The following is a 13,263-nucleotide window of genomic DNA, read 5'->3' on the forward strand; positions in this document are numbered from 1 at the left end:
CAAAAGGTAAAGTGGAACTGAGATGCACACAGAAAGAGTGTGGCAGAGACCCCAACTGACATTCAAAGACAGACCCAGAAGGTAGTAGGACAGAACTTTAGAGGTACACCTTCCCAAAGCCAAAAAGAGAGTTGTGGGGAGAAATACTGGTGGTGGGAAAGGCACCTCTTTCCCCAAGCCAACACTTACCAATGCTGAAGCTGAGAAAACTGAAGACAAGGTCGACCTTAGTAAGGCGTCGGAAGACTGGCCGGAAGGAGAGGCCCATGGTGGGGAGGAGGATGAGACACAGGGTCAGGGCCAGCATCATGAAGCCCGTGCCCATATGGATGAGAACTAGGGAGAGAAGAGGAAATGCTCCAGAGTCATCCCCAGACACTCTTCAAGGTCACCCTCCAATCTCATCCCACTGCCATCCCCAGCAGCGGCCCAATGAACACCCCCCTGGCAACAGACCTCCTCAGCTTCACCCACAATCCCATCACCTAAGTCCCTTCCTAGAAACCCCAAAATGACTCTCACAAAGTCACCCTAGGCAACTGTGTAGTCAAAATCTGCCCCAATTACACCCTCAAAGCTGTTCCAAATCACCCCCACCTACCCCAAAGTCAACCCCAGAACCTTCATAATCAACTCCACCAATACTTCCAAGGTGACCCCACAGATGACTCCTGAGTCACTCCCACTCACAGCCTCAAAGTCACCCCACAGAATCATCTCAGTCATTTCTAGAGTCATCCCCACAGACACCCCCAAAGGCATCCCACAGCAACTCATTAATACCCTCAGTATTGTACCCTGACACCCCCAGTAGCACCCTCAAAATTATTCAAGACACTTTAGTCATCCCTAGTCTCCAAAGTCCCCCTACTTCTGCTATAGTCTCTCCCACTTACATCCCAAAGTCCCCTAGGGGTCCCATTTACACTCCCAGAACCTCCCAAATATTATCCCCATTCACATCCCAGAGTTCCCCACAGATATTCTCCAAATCACCTACCTTGACCCTTAGAGCATACACAGATATGTACACACAAGAAAAACTTCCAAATACCCTAAAACATAATCACACTCAGTTTAAGTTGCTATTTATCCAATATACGTTTCAGAACAAAAATTTTGCCCCTTCTGAGAATTACATCTCCTTTTCACTCTTCCCTACTTTGCCTACTTATGAACAGTGCAAGACTCTTATAGCCAAATAAGCTAAGACTCCATCTGCTTTGCTTCTGGCAAACTGAATATCACATAACCAGAAACCTAACCAGAAAGTAAAAGCTTGGTCATATATACAGAATAGCAAGAGTGCTCTGGGGGTCAATCACAAAATCCTGGCTGAGGACTTCTCATGACATACCTTGCCTTCCCGGGGCCACAGAGATACTCATGACCCTGGCCGAGCCAATCACAATGCCCCATACCTCAGGCCATGGTGATTGGCCTAAAGATGGGCACATGAAAAAGCCAACCAATTAAGCTCTGCTCTGGTTTTTTTTTTTTTTTCTTTGTTTTTTTTTTTAAGATCTTGTTTATTTATTTGAGAAAGAGAGAGAAAGAGCACAACCAGGGGGAATGGCAGGCAGAGGGAGAAGCAGACTCCCCACTGAGCAAGGAGCCCAATGCTGGGCTTGATCCCAGGACCTTAGAATCATGACCTGAGCCAAAGGCAGACCCTTAACTGACTGAGCCACACAGTTATCCCCTGGGACTTTTTCTAACTGAAGCTGTCAAAAACTCTTTCTTTTAGTCAAGAGGATTATAAGCCTGGGGCTGCCTGAGCCTTGGACCCAGTCTCCTGGGTGCTGGAGATATGATAGAGTAAAACTAAGAAAGGGAAGCAGACAGGAGGACAGGAGAAAGAGAGCTGAGATGACATTCAAGTCCCTGGCTCTTGTCATCCCAGAAAATGGAGCACCTGTGTTTTGGTCAGAAGTAGACATTTGTGGTGTAAGCTTCAAGGTCCATTCCCCCGCTCTCAGCCCCACTTACAAGCTAATCAATGCATTGCATTGCTCAGGCTGCTGTATTTGATTTGGGGTGCTCATGTGACCCACCACACAAGACTTTTGCAGAAACTTTTTGTGTTCTTTTTTTTCCTGCCAGACTTGAGGCCACATTGTTAGTAGTCCTGCCGGTTTGTCTGTCTGCTCTCAGATCCATTCCCCACCCTTCCCTGTTCTTTACTGCAAGGACTGCATTTCTGAGCTTCCTTTGCTCACTGGCTTATCAGTATGTTTGGCTAATGCGCAGCACAGCAGAAGACTGGCTCTGGAAGAAGAGGACAAGCCAGTGTATTTATTTCCCTCTCCCCACCCCAACCCCTCAGCTGGTGTCTTTAGCAGTAGCTGCATTTTCCCCCCCTATGATTCTAGTCACCTCTAAGCAAATCCTACCACAAGTCTATGACTTCCATATGGCTCCAGCTTCCAGGCTCTGGTAATACTACCACCTCCCTTTCTTCTGTCCCTATATTAACTACCCTCTGAAGCATCTAGAATGATCTATTTTTCTAACTAGATCCTGACTTACCACCATGTGGAGCCTTGAGAGTGAAGTCAATTCAAGTAGCCAAGAAACAGATGGGTAGTAATGTCTAATGCTATCACTTGGACTCTTGAATTCAGCCATGCCCGAAAGCATCCCTACTCCCACTCTTTTTCATTTAAATGAGACCATAAATTCCTTCACTCAAGCTATTTCAAGTTAGAGTTTCTGTTACTTATGATCCCAAAGACTCCTGACTAATTCAGATTCTTCCCATAGGTTGGCAAGGAGCACAGGATTCAGTGTTCTCTGCATACCCCATATTAAAATCACAGTCTCTCTCTCTCTCTCTCTCTCTCTCTCTCTCACACACACACACACACACACACACAACCAGTATTGAATTTTCGCCAAAAATCTCAAGGGAGAAGAACTCCCCGAAGCTGAGAAGCAATTGGTAAAATCTCAGAGGCAAAGGTCGAGAAATTAGAGCATAAAAATTCTGAGTTTCTGGAGTGCCTGGGTGGCTCACTGGGTTAAAGCCTCTGCCTTTGGGTCATGCAACTGCCCTTAGAACAATGTATTACTTAAAAATATAACCCATGGGAAATTTTACTAGTTACCAAGCACATTTAGATACAGCCTTAAGAAAAACACATACTGGCAACAGGCCTCTGGGGGAGAGGACGATACAGACGGCCTTGAAGCTGAGCAGCTGGGGATGCCCACCTCGCTCAGGGCAGAACGCCGCCTGCTTCATTTTTCCATTATCTCTCCTTTCCCTCCGGAGAGCACCTGTGGCTACTTAGATAAGTCCTTCGAATGTGCTTGTTCACCTCTAAACTTTATACTGCTTGTCCAGACATATTTTGCCCTCCTTCTTGTTTATCTACAAGGCATATGACTAACGTTTGGCCTTCTTCGGCTCTTCTGTTGGTTACTGTTTCCATCTAATAAAAGCGAAGGAATTGTTCTGAGGAATTGTTCGGGGCAACAGTCTTTTCTGCTGTTGCCCCCTGCTCCCTTTCTCTTGCCGCTGACTTGTTTGTGCCTCATTCTTCTCCGGTTCGCCAACAGGAAGTGACAGGGTCAGGTCATGATCCCAGCATTCTGGGATCAAGCCCCACATCAGGCTCTCTGCTCAGCAGGGAGCCTGCTTCCCCCTCTCTCTCTGCCTGCCTCTCTGCCTACTTGTGATCTCTCTCTCTCTCTGTCAAATAAATAAAGAAATAATCTTTTAAAAAAATTCCAAGTTTCTATAGCTTAAAAAAGGCCCTCATAACCTATATGTTATGTCTTTTTACCAGCCATAAAGGATTATACATTCTTAGCATTCAATAAATGATGATTTACTTTTAAAAAAAGATCTGTAGGGGCACCTGGTTGGCTCAGTGAGGTAAAGCTTCTGCCTTAGGCTCAGGTCATGATCCCAGGGTCCTGGGATCGAGCCCCATATCGGGCTCTCTGCTCAGCAGGGAACCTGCTTCCTCCTCTCTCTCTCTGCCTGCCTCTCTGCCTACTTGTGATCTCTATCTGATAAATAAATAAAATATTTTTTAAAATTTTAAAAAAATAAAAAGAGATCTGTAATACCACCTTGTGTGTTTTTAAGTGATAAATATATGCAACATATAGAGAGACAACACTGTGGGTGTTTATGTGTGTGTGTGTGTAGATGTTTATACATACTGTATATAAACATAGCTATTTTCTCATGTGTGCAGAAAATAAGACTAGAAGAACACACAGGATCTTAAAAATGGCTTAGTAGCACAGGTTGCCCCCAGGAAGGGGAATGGGTGGGATGGGGGACAGATGTGAGGGAGACTCTTGAACTTGTTAAAATGTTGATCTGTGTAAATATATTGCCTGTTCAAATAAAAGTAACTTAAATTTTAAAATCTTCTTTAAAATTTCTAGGGAATGTGTATCAAAGTCTTACAAAGTCTTCTCAGCTCTTCTGAAGGACTGCTATTCCGCTCTTGGGAATTTACCCCCAAGGTAATTAAGTTCCAATAAAGTATCATCAATATGGGAGAAATTTGTGAACCATTTTTTTTTTTTTTTTTGCTCACCCAGCATCCATTCCCATTCTTCTGGCAACAGCAACTTGACTTTGTTTTAAGGAACTCTCTGCCCACCTTTGGTCCTTGTGCTTCTGACAGAAATGACCCCTCTATTGACTCGTAAGAAAAGCATCTGATCTAGACCCAGCCATTCACAGCATGACTTCTTCCTGACCACAGCAACTGGTGCAGGGAGGAGTGAGAAATCCCAGGGAAGTAAATATGATCCCCTCAGAGCTAATCCTGAGATCTTTGCTTGAGGGATACGGAAGATAACGTATTCTCTTTCCCCCATGGTTGTTCACAGAAAGGAGAGAATCTGGGTGCTGTTCATGGTCCCGACTGCCACTGTTCAGGCAGTGTTTGCCTGAGGCCCAACACAGAGGAAGCCTTCACAGAGAGGTGGCAAGAGACAGATTCCCTAATGACACCCTTTAAGCGCCTGGATCCAGCAGTACCTGAATACTGGGATAGATCTAGGCCTCTGTACTTTTCCATAACTTGAAACCATGTTTGTCTTACTTACACCAACTTGAGTTTGGGAGGACAAGAAAGAGAAATCCAAAATAAATAAGATTAATACCGCACAGTGTTCTGGAAGTTTCATAAACTTATTTGAGATCTGAAATGAAGGTAGGTGCATTGGCTGAAAAAAAAATCCCTTATAATAACAATAGCTAACGCTGGTGTAGCACTTAATATGTACCAGGCACTGTTTTAACTTCCTAATTCTTCTAACAATGCATTAATAGGGACTACTACCACTACCATTTTAGAAATGAGGAAACTGAGCCACAGAGAGGTAAAAGAAGTTGCCGAAGATCACCCAGCCAACAAATGGTTGAACCAGGATCCAAACCCAGGCACTCTGGCTCCAGGTTCTGGGCTGCCTCCTGTTGCAGTGCTCAAAAGTGCTGGAAACACACAGAGACCTACAAGGAAGCAAGATGTTTCTGAAGGAGCTGGAAATCATCTTTTTTTAACCATCTTTTTAAAAAAACACTATTTTAAAAAATGAGGGAAGGGGGTGGCTATTCAACATCTGACTCTTGGTTTCAGCTCAGGTCAGGATCTCCAGGTCCTGAGATCAAGCCCTAGCACAGGCTCAATGCAGAGTCTGCTTGGGACTCTCTCTCCTTCTCCTTCTCCCTCTCCCTCTGCCCCTACCCCTGCACTCTCTCTATCTCTCAAATAAATAGATAATTTTTTTTTAAAAAGTGAGGGAGGAAATGATGGTGTCTTTAGCCATCTAATTATGAGACAGATTGGTTTTCTGTCAATTGTGATGCTCTTCTTATCCACTAGGACAGTCCTGTTTCCCTGTTTCCTCACAAGTCATATACGACTCCAGGAGACTCCTTCACAATGCCTTTAGGGAATCTCCAGAGACCCTCCCAAGAATTCTAAACATTCCCAAGAACATCCAAAGAGATTCCCCAGAGATTCCTGCCCCAAAATAACGTCCTGATACACCCCCTCCCTCAAATATCCCATAGCCTGCCCAGGCGCCTACTGACCGGTGACTTGGCCCAGGTTGGCACACTTGTAACTACTGCAGTCTGTCCAGATGCCCAGGTAGCCTGTAAAAGAGCCCTGCAAGTAGACCAGACGTCCATCCACCATACTGAGCACCATCAGGGTTGCAAGGACACTGAAGACGAGAGACCAGCGCCGCAGGATGAACTTGCGGTCCTCGTCCCAGGAAGAGACCACGTCGGCTGGGAAAGAAGAGAGTTCTGGGGGCTAGGATCCACCTGCAAACCACTGCTGCGTGCTATTCTCCGTTTCTGACCATGGCCACATCTCCACCCCCATCCAGACCTTGCCTTTGACCCCATTCTCAATCCCCTTCTTCCCACAGCCATCTCCCCACCCCCACCCAAACCCCAATTCCCACCTCAGCCCCGTCTCTGATTCTAAATGCATCCTCATTCTCATCTCTAACCCTAATACCCAACTTGGCCCCCAACCACAACCCTGTTTGAAGTCCAAACATATTTGTTTTGTCTCTAACCCCCTCCTCCAGTTCCTGTTCCCCAAACCCCAGCTCCATCTCTGCTCTCAACCTCATCCCCTTATCTAGACCCTGTCACAAATCTCAATCCAGGACACACAGAGCTACAACACAGGCTCCAAAGGCATGTTCATGAGGCCGAGATCCATGGTGTCATCTATACCCTACATCCACCAAGCCCCTGTGATCCTGTCAACCTTCCTGACTGGCAGGGACTCCTGTCTCCCCTCCCTTGCTCACTTATGTCCAGCCACACTAGATTTCACAGGGTCCCTTTCACACTGAGAGCTTTCCTACCTCAGCACCTCCACACACAGTTCGGGCTGCTCCTTCTGCCTGTTGTACTCTTCTTCCACCTGTGCCCAAAATGCCCTAACCACCCTCCCATGCCACTTCTTCCACATCTCCTTTCCTGAGCTGTCCAGCCTAGCCCAGCCTCAATTCTTGGACAAAGCCACCCACCAAATGCTCCCACCGTGCAACATGCAACTTTTCTTCACTGGTGTCCCACAGACTTGTGATTTCCCCTTATCCCACTACTTTTTTTCCCTACCAGTCTTCTCCAATGGACCTCATTGAGGGTCAGCAACAATTATCTTCTGTTTCCCACTGACCCCTCATCAGCTGGTATAGACCCTTTGCTATTTGTTTAATGAAAAAGGTAATGATGGAATGCGAGAATAAATGAACTGGTGGGGACATCCATGGTATCTAGTTGTAGTAATTCCTTCCTGTCCTTCTGTGGCACCTCTCAGTGTGGATTTCAGAGGAAGTTGGGTATACGGGTCTAGGACTTGGGAAGGAGCTTGGGGGTTGGAGAAAGTAACTTGGTGAGTCGAAATCAATATCTGCGAAGTGTAAAAAATCCAACAGGTTTTGATTACAATGGGTTCTAGGCGCTTTTACATGTTGTTAATCCACTTCATCCTTTTCTTTTTAAAAATATTTTATTTATTTATGACAGAGAGAGAGTGAGAGAGGGAACACAAGCATGGGGAAGCTGGAGAGGGAGAAGCAGGCTCCCTGGGGAGCCTGATATGGGGTTCAATCATCAGGACCTCAGTAGAAGGCAGACGCTTAACGACTGAGCCACCCAGGTGCCCCAACCCATTTTATCCTTAAGACAACTCTCTGAAGTACCATTATCTCCTTGGACAAATGAGGAAAACAAGGCACAGAGGAGTTTGATATTCATGTAATTAAAGACATAAAAGTTTGTGGATTTTTTTCCTTCCTTCCTTCCTCTTTCTTTTTTCCAAAAGGCTACCACAAAAGCCTAAAGGAAGGATTGGGAAAACGGAAGTTTGCAATATCACCACTCCTGACTGGAAAGGCTGCACATACTTGGAGTTCCTGCATTTCCACTGACCACTTTTGAGCCCTTCTCAAGCTGTGGCTGTTCTGCCTCCCCTCCCAAGCCTGGGCTGCAGGTCTCTGAGGGCAGGGAATGGGTCCAACCTTCTCTTGGTCCCCAAGGCCTCAGGAAAAGATGAAGGGAGACAGAGACAGAGGAGAAAGAGAGCTAGGAGGGACACTGAACTTGAAAAGGGAATACAAGGAGGAAATTGGTTCAGTCCCCCTGGGAGTTGGGTGAGGTAGGGGCAGATAGGAGGAGGGGCTTCCAAATTCAGATCTCACACCCTCCAGAAACTTAAGAACTGACCTCAGGGGCACCAGGGCTGGCTCAGCCCTGCCCAGCCCTGACCCTACTCTGGCCCCTCTCTGATTCTGCTCTGACTGGTCACTCCCCTCCCCACTGCCACTCCACCCCTGCCCAGTCCTGACATCTCTCAAACCCAGGCATGACCTCTTCTAGACCCAATCCTGACTCTGCCCATGCCCCACATGGACCCCACCCTGACCCAGCCCCAGTCCAGGCCCCCTGTCACTCACACAGGTTAGAGCGTGAATCCATGGCCAACGTCCTAACCTCCTGGAATCTCTCCAACTGTCATGGAACCTCCCCCTCCCCCCCAGCTGTAGGCCAGACTGAAGGCCTGAGGCCTGCCCCTAGATAGCAGGAGAGACCAGAGAACACAGAAGGAGGATCAGAGAGATCCAAACTACAAAGGACAGAGCCTGAATCTAGAAAAGAGACCAAGAGACTCCTAGATGGACATGAAGGTGCCTGGAAGGAGGGGCTGAAGCAGTTGGCAGGCTGTTTAATTCACCTGGGGACTGGCCTTGCCTTGCATTTCCACATGTCCCAGAGGCCCCAACCTCACGACAAGAGCACCCAGCCAGATGTCCTTCCAGCAGCTCCCAGTAATATCCAAAAGGAGACCCCAACCTCTCCATCCATTCTCCACAGTCGCCAGGTCAACACCCAAGACTCTCGGCCCATTCCCTACAGGCATCAGGTCAGCATCCAAGAACACTTGCCCGTTATCCACAATCACCGGGTCAGCATCGAAGAACCCCTACCCATTATCCACAATCGCCAGGTCAGCACCCAAGAACCTCCATTAGTCAACAGTCCCTGGGCCGGTACCCAAGACACACCATCTGTCACCCACAGTCGTCGTGTCAGTACTGAGGACACACCAGCCACTCTTAGCAGTCACCGGGTCAGTGTCCAAGATGCACCATCAGTTAGCTACAGTCATCACTTCAGCACCCAAGATGTTCCACCCAATTTCCAAACTCACTACTTCAACATTCAAAATTCTCCGTTAATGACTACCAACTCCCTGACTAATATAGAGTCAGATACCCACAACAGAAGTCAAGCTACTAGCGATAGCCACTGGCCAAGACGCTGGAGTTCTCACTCAAGTATTCAAGGCCTCACACTGCCAGTCAGGGCTAAAGTCGATGTCCCCCCTTCAATTACTCACAGCCCCACAGTCAGTATCAAAAGCGTTGAATCAGTCATCTGGCCCTCCCAGGAGAGTTTCAAAGGCTCTGTGGACAGCGCCCAATCCAACCAAAGTACTCTAGAAAATAATATCCAGAGCACACAGGCAAGCAGATCCAAAGAGATCAGTGCTGACAGGTGAGAGGCAGGGGTCCAGGCAGCGGGCCAGGTTCTGGGCTAGAATTCTGGGAAAAGGACAGCATGCAAAGGAGAGGAAGCAGAACTAAAACCAGTATACTGGAGGCTGGAGGATGGACCCAGGTGTGGCAGGAAGCTGAATCTGAAGGTTGGCTCTGGGTGGGGCTTGGCATAAAGGCTGGACCTGTGATTGATTCAACCTAGGAATGGAATGTGGGGGTGGCAGGGTTTGGAAGCTAGATCTGGAGGCAAGGGAGCCTAGAGGCTGAATGTGGGTGAGCAGGTTCTAGAGGCAGGACCTGGGGGATACAGGGCATGGAGGATAGACATAGAGAAAAGAAAGTCTGAAAGCTAGACTGGTTGGGACAGGGTCTGGCAGCTGGACCTGGGGTGGCTGGGCTGGGTGGCTGGACTCAGTGCTGACACTGTGTGGTGGGCAATCTGCTACAGGTTTCAGAACAGGGGTAGACACAGCCATTCACAGCTGCCCATGGGCTGGCGGCTGCTGCATGGAGCCAAGAAGATCAGCCGTCAACTGAGTCTGGCACTAAGCCTGGTTGGCATGATGATCATCGGTTTCATCTCTCTGGGCCAGCCCTGGATCCACTTCCAGGTGCCACTCGGACCTCCTGAGCACCCTGATGGCTTCTTGACCATCCCCATCAACACTGCCCTCTTTGTGCAGTGCCCTGACATCTCCTGCCTACATGATTACGACCAGAATGTTTGTAAGGCCTGTTCTATACTCACCATTCTTGGGACTTATCTCTCCTCTTTGTCCCAGGGACCCTTCTCTGCCTTCCCTGGGATGGTCCTCACTGCCCTGGGTTAATCTTCCCTTCTCTTAATAGTTCTCACTACCCCTTGGATAGTCATCCCTTCCCCCACCCCAGTGGTCCCCACTGCCTCAGGACCATCCCCATTGCCCTGTGCCCATCTTCACCTCCATGATGCCCAACCTCACAGTCCTTATAACCCTAGGATCTTACACATTATCCTGAGGCTTTGCACCCCAGGGAATCTGCCCTCATCAGGTTCCTCAATGCTCACCTCCCCTCTCCCTGCCCAAGAACCTATTCTCATTGACCCAGAGGTGTGCCTTCTGTGCTACAGGCATCTGCCTTAGTATCCCTTCTCTAGAGACCAATTTCAATTTTCTTAAAATGAAAATGAAGAATCTGCAAGGGAGAGTGTTTATGAATACTCCCAACTTCATTGGGGACCCTCTCCCCCATGCTCAGGGCCCAAGTGCCTCTTTTAGTGTTCCTGGTTTTCTTTCTTTCTTTCCCAGATTTGCTGGACTTTGCCTGGGCCTTTCTCGTCCTCGCCAGCATCGCCAGCTTCTGCCTCTGCATTTTACTCATAAACATCATCTTCTTCACCAGCTCCAACTTGTCCATGCTGGACTTCTCCAACGTCATCATCAGCCTCCTGGCAGGCACGGCACTAAGATTTTTCCCTCAGGAACCAAGGCGAGAAGTACCTTGTCTGGTGCCCATCATGATATCCAATCCCCTCCCCACCACATTCCAATCCCATCCCCATCTTCCCTTTCATCACCAATCCCAGTCCTATGTGCCTCCAAATCTCCAATCCATGCCCATAAAAAATATGAACTTCCAACACAACCCCATCTCTAGCCCCAATACCAGCTTCCACTTTGCCTCCCATCTCTATCACCAACAAATCTCAAACTCACCCATTTCCCCCTTGGGGGTGCCGATCCCCATCCTAAACAGCATTCCAATCCTATCTACTTTTCAATCTCCAAACCATCCCCATTCCCATCCCCAACCCTTTTCCAAATCTCAACACCCAACTCAACCCCGTACCTAACCCTCCTCGACACTCATTCCAAATTCAACCCAACCCTATCACCCGTGAACCTCACTTTCAAACTCAACCACAACCCATCTCCAACCTCATCCTCCATCCTTATCACTCAAACGTCGACCTCTACCCAATTACCCATTTAGAGTTCCAACCCCATCCCAAATCCTATCTTCCCACCACCGCCTGCTCTGTAATTGTGTTCAAGCTACTTAATCTTTCTGAGCCACAATTTTCTCATCTGTAGGATGGGGATAAAATTTCCCACCACATGGAGGTATAGTGAGGACTGAATTAGAAAATGTTGCTACTTGATGGTAGATATTTAACCTTGCCCAAGTCCTTAACCATGATAATCCTCCCACCTGACACAAATAACTCAAAATTGATACTCTGATTAGAATAGTCTAGTTTAAAAAGAAGAAAAAAGGAGGAGAAGAAAGGTCTAGTTTCCCACTTGCATGCCAAATACACTTTTTAAAAGGAGGTGGGGCGGCACTTCAATTTGGAAATGAAGGATATTATGTTCCTGCTATTTGTAGTAATTGACCACAACTTTTATTTGTATCAGGAAAACATTCTTGGAGAGTGATAGCAAAGTCAAGAATAAGCAACACTCGAACTTCCTGTTGCCTTGTGTGCAAGAAGTATTTATCCAATTTGTTCAGCAGCTCTTCCCAGTTGTTGAAATATAAGGTACAAAGGGTATAAAACACCTTAGTTTTGTGTCATTTATATAAGATATTTTTCTACCAAAAAAAATTTCTGCCCATTCCTTTTAATTAAATGGAAAACACCTCCTATATTATCTTTCAATAACATAAAGGAAAAAATTACCCAAGACTTCACTACCTAAAATTTTAAAAGTTGAAATATTCAGAATGAATGGGTTTCTTGTCCCCTCCTTCAGAAGCCCAAAATTAAAGACACAATACAATGATAATAATTGAGCTCAATTCTGGGCTCACTGTGTATCAGGAAATGTGCCAATCTCGACAACAACTCGTGATAGTCCAAGGAGATGAGTCCTATGATTATGCCTACTTTACAGAGGAGGGAAATGAGGCTCGGAGAGATGAAGTGGTTGCCCTAAGGTGGGAGGGAGACACAGGACAAGAGCTCTGGTCTGTTGGTTCCAACGTCTATGGTTTTAGACACCACCATGGCCTGGTTGAAGACTTGCGCTTCCAATGTACTCTACCATGACAAGGTCAGGAGCCTGTTTTCCCACCTGTGCACAGAGGTACAGGGAGGCAGCAGAAAGTGGGACAATACTGATCAAGGGCTAGGCAGCTGCACAACTATGGGCAGGGTTCTGCACATACCTGATGCCCAGCTTCCTAACACCTGTACTCATGCAGGGACCAGCATCATCTTGGGTGTCCTGTTCTACCTGCTGCAGGCCAGGGAGTACTTGCAGGAAGGCATGACTTACAAGCTGGGGCTCAGCTTCTACCTGGCATGGATCGGCGTCTTTGTCTTCCTGATGACTGGTCTGGGCTCCAGTGGGGTTGGGTTTGGGCATGGGTTTTCAGGAAGACAGACAGGGGCTGAGTGGGATAGAGTTTGGGATGAGGATGGATTGTGGATAGGGCTAGATAAGATGGGACTGTGGTGGGAGACAGGATTGGGGAGATGAGGGTGGGAATGTGTGGGCATAGGGCTGGATGTGGGGATGGGGTTGGGTTTGGATTTGGGAATGGATTGGGGACAGGGTAGGGGTATGACTGGGCTTGGGGAGGGAGTTGGGGTCGGGGTGGGCTGTGAACTCTGCTTCTCACCCTCTCTGCTCTCTTCCTTCTCCAGGCTTCTTTTCCTATCTCAACTACATGAATTTCTGGTCCATCCTGGCGCTCCAGGCCGTCTGGACTTAG

The 13,263-nt window shown here is 47.6% G+C and overlaps 1 protein-coding gene across 1 annotated transcript; it reads left to right on the forward strand.

Annotated features, from left to right (window-relative positions):
- Positions 1-9,239: 9,239 nt before the first annotated feature.
- On the forward strand, positions 9,240-13,263 carry LOC111160600 (outer dense fiber protein 4-like). The gene is made up of 5 exons (XM_022523796.1): positions 9,240-9,559; positions 10,010-10,287; positions 10,851-10,997; positions 12,751-12,882; positions 13,196-13,263. Exons 1-5 carry the CDS (start codon positions 9,240-9,242, stop codon positions 13,261-13,263), a joined length of 945 nt encoding a protein of 314 aa, XP_022379504.1.

The sequence above is a fragment of the Enhydra lutris genome, unplaced genomic scaffold (assembly GCF_002288905.1).
Source record: "Enhydra lutris kenyoni isolate GAN:26980312 unplaced genomic scaffold, ASM228890v2 scaffoldscaffold77, whole genome shotgun sequence".
In the NCBI taxonomy this organism is placed as follows: domain Eukaryota; kingdom Metazoa; phylum Chordata; class Mammalia; order Carnivora; family Mustelidae; genus Enhydra; species Enhydra lutris.

What these genes read in the sequence shown, in the direction of transcription:
- LOC111160600 (XM_022523796.1), top strand. Translation starts at nt 9,240, where the DNA reads ATGACTACCAACTCCCTGACTAATATAGAGTCAGATACCCACAACAGA. An exon ending in AAAGAGATCAGTGCTGACAG is followed by an intron (nt 9,560 to 10,009) that starts GTGAGAGGCAGG and finishes AATCTGCTACAG; the next exon opens with GTTTCAGAACAGGGGTAGAC. An exon ending in CTTTGTCTTCCTGATGACTG is followed by an intron (nt 12,883 to 13,195) that starts GTCTGGGCTCCA and finishes TTCCTTCTCCAG; the next exon opens with GCTTCTTTTCCTATCTCAAC.